Source organism: Lathyrus oleraceus, chromosome 6, assembly GCF_024323335.1.
Source record: "Lathyrus oleraceus cultivar Zhongwan6 chromosome 6, CAAS_Psat_ZW6_1.0, whole genome shotgun sequence".
Classification (NCBI taxonomy): Eukaryota; Viridiplantae; Streptophyta; class Magnoliopsida; order Fabales; family Fabaceae; genus Lathyrus; species Lathyrus oleraceus.
In genome coordinates, this window is record NC_066584.1 from 286,507,380 (window position 1) to 286,515,019 (window position 7,640).

Sequence of the window (7,640 nt, forward strand, 5' to 3'; positions counted from 1 at the left end):
CATGGTGTTTCCAACGTTGATTTTCAATTCCTCATCGTGAACCTTCAGCGTCATTGTTCCTTCTTCTATGTTTATCAAGCACCGTCCCTTCTCCAAAAAGGGTCTCCCCAGAATGAGAGGGATCTCTTCATCTTGCGGCATTTCAAGAATTACAAAATCCACCGAAAATACAAACTTATCAATTTTTACCAGAACATCTTCGACAATGCCATACAGTTTCTTGACCGAATGATCGACGAATTGGAGTGTCATCCTGGTATCTTACACAACCCCTATACCAAGCTTCTTGTAAATGGATAACGACATGAGACTCACACTAGCTCCCAGATCAATAAGAGCTTTGTTGAACGACCTATCTCCAATAGTACATGGGATAGTGACAGCTCCTCGATCCTTCTTCTTTATCGGAATCTTCATACCCTGCAAAATAGAACTACAAGTTTCAGTTAGAATACTCGGGTTAGTGTCGGTGGTATGCCTCTTCCGAATGATATTCTTCATGAACTTGGCATACGTATGCATTTATTCAAGTGCCTCCAACAAAGGAATGTTAATCTCCAGCTTCTTGAACAACTCTAAGAATTTTTCAAAGTTTTTCTCATGTTGTCCTTTTTTCTTGTTTCTAGTGAGGAAGGGAAGCTTAACAACCGGCTTAGGCTCAATGACTGTTTCTTTCACAATCAGTTTCAGTGCTACCACTTCTTCCCTAATAACTTCATTTTCTTTGATCTCAAGGTCCACTTTAATCAATTGGTCTTCCTCTTCATCCACTTCCTTGATAACTTCATCCAATTTACCATTTCTTGTTGTCACTGCGCTCACATTATTATGCTCTTTAGGATTTGTCACGATTGCACTAGGTAGAGCACCTTGTGCTTGAGAACTCGAAGCTAGTTGCTGAGCAATTTGACCCATTTGGGCTTCAAGATTCTTTATGGATGTTGTGGTGTTTTTCTGATTGTTCTGGGTTTCTTCTTGAAATTGAACATTATGAGCTGCCATTCTTTCAATGGCAATTTCCCAATCAGATCTCTTAGGGGCATGTTGTTGCTGTTATTGTTGATATTGAGTTTGGTATTGACCATGTTGAGGAGCGGTTCCTTTTTGGTCTTTCCATGAGAAGTTGGGATGATTCTCCCAACCCGGATTGTACGTGTTGGAATAAGGATTATTCTACTTCAAAAATTTGATTTCCTCCACTTGTTAAGAAGTTGCAAAACAATAAACAATTTGGTGCAGACCACTACAAATTTCACAGTAGACAGTAGGAACCAGTTGGACTTGTGCCACCTGTTGGGTACCTATATTCATTGCCTTCAGCTTCTTATCAACTTCGGAAGCTATAGTATCTTCAATACGGATTTTATTAGTTTCCAGCTTTAAATCTATAACCCCTTCTGGTTTGCTTTGACACCTATCGTACAACTCCATGTGCTCATTAGTAGCAATAACTTCAATGGTCATCTTGATACCGATGGCTGTTTGTGGAACCACCGGCTGCAGTATCAATTAACTGTTTGGTCTTTATTTTAAGACCATTCACAAACATCTGCATTTGTTCAGTTGCATCCATATTATGAGTTGGGCAGGCTACTAGGACTCTCTTGAAATCTCTTATAGGCGTCTCCTAAAGTCTCCCCGTCCTTCTGCTTAAAATTCAGAATTTCATACCTCTTCCGCAGAAATACCGATGTTGGAAAATACTTATTCAGGAAGACTTTTTCCATTTCTTCCCAAGATGTCATGCTACCGGAAGGTAAAGAATAAAACGATTCTTCAGCTTCTTCCGATAAGGTAAACGAGAACATTCTCAACTTCTTGGCTTCTTCGGTGTGACCATCAATTTTCAGAGTGTTGCTCATGGTCAGAAACCTCTGCAAATGCTTGTTTGCATCTTCATTCACTTTTCCAGTAAAATGCTTCCTTTCAAGCTGATTAATGGTACTCAGATGAAGCTGGAAATTAGCCACGTTCACTGGTTGGTTGACAATAGTTAATCTGTCAGTTTGTGCATTTGCACCTCCGTAGTCTCCCAACAGTCTTTTTGGTGGCGATGGAACATTAGCCATAGTTTCGGTCTCTCTATCAGAACCTGAATCTGAATGGATGGAAAGTTGTTCTCCGTCTGATTCCAATCTGGCTAATCGAGCTTGTCTGAGTCTTACCCGCAAGGTTCTCTCAATTTCTGCGTCAAAAGGAAAATCAGCTGAGGCCTTACCTCGCATACAAATATCAGACACAAATCGGTTGATATAATCGAAATAAAATATTCAAAATAACGGAAAATAAATTTTAGTTGCAGAGCAACAAAATTTCAATTGAGATAATTGTAAACTTATATTTGGAAATCCCCGGCAACGGCGCCAAAAACTTGATCGGGAAAATAACAAGTGTACTGTTTTGCCGATGTAGTAATAAGAGGGATGTTTCCCAAAGACCGATCTCGAGGATTGTGCAACAATATATGAGTAAACAGTCACTCAATTGAACAAAAGTAATAGTTTTGGGTTTTGTAAAATTCACTGTAAGGGAAAATAAAACAAATAAATATTTTCACAGATTATAATAATATGCCAAGGATGGTGTGTGAAAATCTCCTGTAATGACCCTTGAGTGTATATCTCCTTAATAATGAGAATTGTTTCAATTACCGGATCTTAAGATTGTTTCCCCCTAAGACCTCGGAGGGAAACCTTTGGTGTTCAATCTAACCTCTAAGTCCTTAGGTGATTATGATGAAACCAAGTCATTTTAATTTAACAACAATAATCTGGTAACCATTGGGTATCCCTAGTCCTAAGTGATATCTACTATGGTTTCACTGTCTAAAAACCTTAACAATTGCAATCATGCTAATCGTTAACCATACATCAATCTTGATTTTTCTGTTAAAGAAAGCATTACGCAAATTACACAGTGAAATTGATAACAAATAACATATATTAAGGAAATTCTAACATCTTAGTCCTTACATGATCAATTCAGGGACACCCCCTGGCATTGGGGGGTTTAGCCTCTCATATTATTCAAATAAGATACAAGATAAAATTGAGACATTACAAAAAGTTTGGAATTTCGTTGATCTTCAATCGCATCCGCTCTTGAAGGATCTCCATTCTTCGTTGCTTTCCACTGCTTCAATCTGTATCGTCCCTAATTTTCAATCGTGAAAAAAAGTCCCTCTCTCCATTATCAAATCTCCTGTAAATAGTTCTTGATGATAATTTTTATCTAGCAAAAGTCCAAAATACCCTCCAGGATAAGCTATGCCAAAAACATCACAAAACTGGAAAATCAAGTTTCCAAGCCAAACACTGGCCGTGTCAGGCAACACAACAGGCTGTGTTGGGCTTCTAGAGCAAAAGGCTTGACACGCCCCTTCAGGGAGGCTGACACGGGCCGTGTCAGCTGACATGGGCACCCGTGTCAGCTCCCTATTTTCCTCTTCCAAGTGCCTTCTCTTGACACGGCCCGTGTTGGGCAACACGAATGGCCGTGTCAGGACTACTGTACTGTCCAATTTTCTTCTTCCGACGGGCCCGGAACGTTCAATTTGCTTGTCTATCCCTCTGGTACTCTTGCTTACACCTGAAACCAATAAAACTACCACAAAGGGACATAAAATGGAGTATAATGATGCATATAACATGTAATCAACAACTGGAAACAACAGTGTAAAACATCTAAATTACTAAACAAAATAATAAAATAAGTGGACTAATATGTTACCGACTTCGTACAAAGGTGCCGAATGAGTGTCAGAAAACAAGTAAAATTGGAGACTGATCAATTCTTCCACACCAGTTTCACATACGGTATCAAGATTTCATCATCGTTAGGACCAACCTGACAAAAAGAGTACTCCAACATCTTGAATTTCTCACTGACCCTATTAGTAGATGTCAAATATTTGAATTCGAAGTCAATATTATAGACAAGACTATAACAAACACCATACTTGTCAAAATGATTCTAAAAGTGTTTATCAAAATAACACATCTCAAAACCTAAGATCTGGATCTATTCTCATAGAATCAAAGTATATTCAAATTCAACCAAAACCTAAAAAAAACAAATCCAACTTCACCACCATCAAATCCAAGTCCTAAACCAAATCACCATTATTATCAGATCCAATTTCACCACCATCAACTCCAATTCATGATAAAGCAGCACAATCTTCACACATACACTATCTTCATCCATTTCATGGAAATGAAGGAGACTCGATAAATTAGCAGTTAACCGATGATTTTACCTCATGGAAATGACAAAATGCTAGATCAGGATGAAGGCAATGTAGCCGTTCTACAAGCCGGGAAAAAAAATCAACGAGAGAGAAGGGATGACGTTGGTGTGAGGAGAGTGGGAAAAGTGCAATGATGCTTTCAAATGACAATGAATGGTGTTGGATCTTCTGATTTCAGCAATACCTATTGAATGAGGCAATTCGACCACGTGGCCAAAGGGATGTATGTGATTGGTCAATTATTTGTGAATTAGTTAATTACACAGAAGGGCATGTGTTATTGTAAACTAAGATTGAGTTAAAGGGAAATTTAAGGTGATCTTATTATGCATGTAACATTCTTAGTTAGGTTACTCTCTCCATCTTACAATATGTGTCATCTTTCTTATTTTTATTTATATCAAATTATTTGTCTCTTTAGAATACTAATGTGATATTTATTATTTCTTTCCATTAATTTATCTTTACTTATTGTATTTTAAATCAGATAACTACTTCACTACCTATTGTTAATAAAGTTATTTTAGTAAATTACAATTGTTTTATAATTGAAATCAACACAATTAATCATTATCTTAAAAAGTGTAAAAATCTCAAAGAAAACACTTATTGCGAGTAAGAGAAATTATTATTATTATTATTATTATTATTATTATTATTATTATTAATAATAATAATAATAATAATAATAATTACTATGCACTATGAATTTAAAATGTTTTACACTATTAATTTATAACCATCACCCGTTTATATTTTTTTATAGGTTGTTAAAATAAAAATAAAAATTTTCTCAATATTTAAAGTCTATAATTAACTAAGGCTTAATTATAATTTTGATCCCCTATTTTATTTTATTTTTTGAATCTCGATTGTTCCATTTTAAAAATCACATTTTAATTCCTTTTTAAAATTTTGTGTTAAATCTTAATTTCTTTTTAATTAAAATCCAAATAAAAACCTAAAAAAGAAAAAAAAATTAAACTGGACATCAAAACCAAAAAAAAATGAAAAACTATTAAAGTTGCAATTATATCTAATGTAAAATTCTTTTAACTATTATCAATTAAATTCTATTATTATTGGTTACTTACTATTAATCACATTGGAATATAAACTCATCTTATCTTAACAATATCTATTCCTACTATATCACATGAGAGTGGACACAATCTTGCCACTTCATCAATAATCACCACACAAAATCTCCCTCTCTTTCTATCTCACCCATCATACATACTTCTTAAACTCCAACTTCTAGCAATTCAAGTTTTACACCACTCACCACAACATGGCTACTGCTGCTGCAGGCATAGCCTCTTTGTTTTCATCTTCCATCAACCCTGTCAAATCTCTCCGTTCCAAAAACTTCTCACTCGATACATCCTCAAACCGCAACTTCGCATCTGTTACATCACATTCCTCAGTTGAACCTTTGTGCATTGGTGCAACAATCTCATCACACAAGTTATGGATGCCTAGAATTTCTATTGCTGTTGCTCAGGAAGAGGCTGTTGTGGCTATCGATGATGAAGAGAAGGCTGTGATAGAGGAGGAACAAAAAGAACAAGAACAAGAAGAGAAGGAGAATGGAGGGGAAATTGATGCAGAAGTAGACCGTAGAACTAAGCTTTATTTTGGGAATTTGCCTTACAGTGTTGATAGTGCACAACTTGCAGGGCTAGTTGAGGATTATGGTAGCGCAGAACTAATCGAGGTACTATCAGTCATCTTAGTTTTGTATTCAAATTACTGAAAATGTCATGTAACTTATCATTAGTGAGAAATGCAATAATGAAATTAAATTTACAATTTTCTGAGAGGTTTTTGTACTGAAGTTTACCTTATATGTTTACTGATAAGAATTTTGCAAGATAGATAGAAAATAAATAGTTAGACATATTAACTATAAGACATAGTTACTGATAGACTCTGCCAAGTTGATATGTTATGGTTTATTCCATGTTTATGTTTCATATTCTTTGATTTACAGTAATGTTAATGATTTATATTGTGGATTGATTGCGTAGAACTTTTTACACCGACAGTGCATAACGGTTAATCTCATGTGTCTTTAGGTTCTTTACGACAGGGACACTGGAAAAAGTAGAGGCTTTGCATTTGTGACCATGAGTCGCGTTGAAGATTGTAATGAAGTAATTAAAAATCTTGATAAAAAAGTAAGAACAGTTATCTCTCTTCATTGTAATGCTTAACTTTTTTTTGCATGCTAAAATTTGTAAATGAACAACTTCTCAGGAGTTCATGGGGAGAACCTTGCGGGTGAATTTCTCGGACAAACCGAAGCCGAAAGAACCGTTGTACCCTGAATCCGAATACAAGCTTTTCGTTGGGAACTTGTCTTGGACAGTAACTTCTGAGAGTCTGGCAGAAGTCTTTCAACAACATGGAACTGTGGTTGGAGCTAGGGTGTTGTATGATGGCGAAACGGGAAAGTCTCGTGGCTATGGCTTTGTTTGCTATGCCAATAAATCAGAAATGGAAGCTGCCCTTACAGTCATGAATGATGTGGTATGTTGCTTCTCATCTATTCATTCTTTTATGCACAATGTTTATATCAAAACTATCATTGCGATTGCGATTGTGATTGCGATCATGATTTAAAACGTTGGTTATACATTTGTGCTTGCAAAAAAATGAGTTATGGTTTTGCTTATTGCTTTGTAATTTATGCACATGATCAGGAACTAGATGGACGGACATTGCGCGTAAGTTTGGCGCAAGGAAAACGATCATAAGGTCGATAGAAACACAGAAAAAGCTCGCAGATGTTGAACAATTGTGTGCCAAAGAAATGAGAAGAGGATGGCCATGTTCCTACCATGATGCACTTGCTTCACCTTGATGAGAAGTTCCTTTTCATTTCTTGTGGTGTATAAACTATTTCATCCCATTTTCATAAGATATGCTGACCCAAATGATATTTTATGGTATTAATTTTTTAGCTAATTTGCATATTCTTTTCTATATATATGCAACATGTGCTAAGAGAATTGTGCACCTAAAGGTGTTAAGTTTCATATCATAGTGAAATGACAAATATGAAAATTCTCCACCTAGTTCATAATTAGAAAAACAATCAAATTTTGGACACATGGAATAATATTTAGTAAATTCAAGAAATATTAGAACTCGCTATATGACAGAATCTTGATTAGCATGTTTGCTACCATGACATCCCATACAAAATGGATCTAATATCAATATGTTTGATATGTATACAATGAACCTGATTCTTAGCTAACTGAACTGTACTTTAGTTAATCTGAGATCCTCATGTTCTTGTTTAATCTCCAAATTATCTAAAAAAACCACAATCACAATGTATTCAACCCCATTTAACAAGCATAATTAAATTAACATAGCCATT

The 7,640-nt window shown here is 35.6% G+C and overlaps 2 protein-coding genes across 2 annotated transcripts; one reads left to right on the forward strand and one right to left on the reverse strand.

Moving 5' to 3' along the window:
* Positions 1-261: 261 nt before the first annotated feature.
* On the reverse strand, positions 262-915 carry LOC127095213 (uncharacterized). Its single transcript, XM_051033932.1, has 2 exons — positions 535-915; positions 262-420 (listed from the first exon to the last, which is right to left on the reverse strand). Exons 1-2 carry the CDS (start codon positions 913-915, stop codon positions 262-264), a joined length of 540 nt encoding a protein of 179 aa, XP_050889889.1.
* Positions 916-5,403: 4,488 nt separating this feature from the next.
* LOC127097775 (28 kDa ribonucleoprotein, chloroplastic) lies at positions 5,404-7,219 on the forward strand. Its single transcript, XM_051036262.1, has 4 exons — positions 5,404-5,966; positions 6,328-6,429; positions 6,509-6,781; positions 6,955-7,219. The coding sequence occupies exons 1-4, from the start codon at positions 5,541-5,543 to the stop codon at positions 7,006-7,008; spliced, it is 855 nt and encodes a 284-aa protein (XP_050892219.1). The 5' UTR covers positions 5,404-5,540; the 3' UTR covers positions 7,009-7,219.
* The last annotated feature ends 421 nt before the right edge of the window (positions 7,220-7,640 follow it).

What these genes read in the sequence shown, in the direction of transcription:
- LOC127095213 (XM_051033932.1), bottom strand. Translation starts at nt 915, where the DNA reads ATGGGTCAAATTGCTCAGCAACTAGCTTCGAGTTCTCAAGCACAAGGT. An exon ending in TTAACATTCCTTTGTTGGAG is followed by an intron (nt 421 to 534) that starts GCACTTGAATAA and finishes TCTATTTTGCAG; the next exon opens with GGTATGAAGATTCCGATAAA.
- LOC127097775 (XM_051036262.1), top strand. Translation starts at nt 5,541, where the DNA reads ATGGCTACTGCTGCTGCAGGCATAGCCTCTTTGTTTTCATCTTCCATC. An exon ending in GTAGCGCAGAACTAATCGAG is followed by an intron (nt 5,967 to 6,327) that starts GTACTATCAGTC and finishes ATGTGTCTTTAG; the next exon opens with GTTCTTTACGACAGGGACAC. An exon ending in TTAAAAATCTTGATAAAAAA is followed by an intron (nt 6,430 to 6,508) that starts GTAAGAACAGTT and finishes ACAACTTCTCAG; the next exon opens with GAGTTCATGGGGAGAACCTT.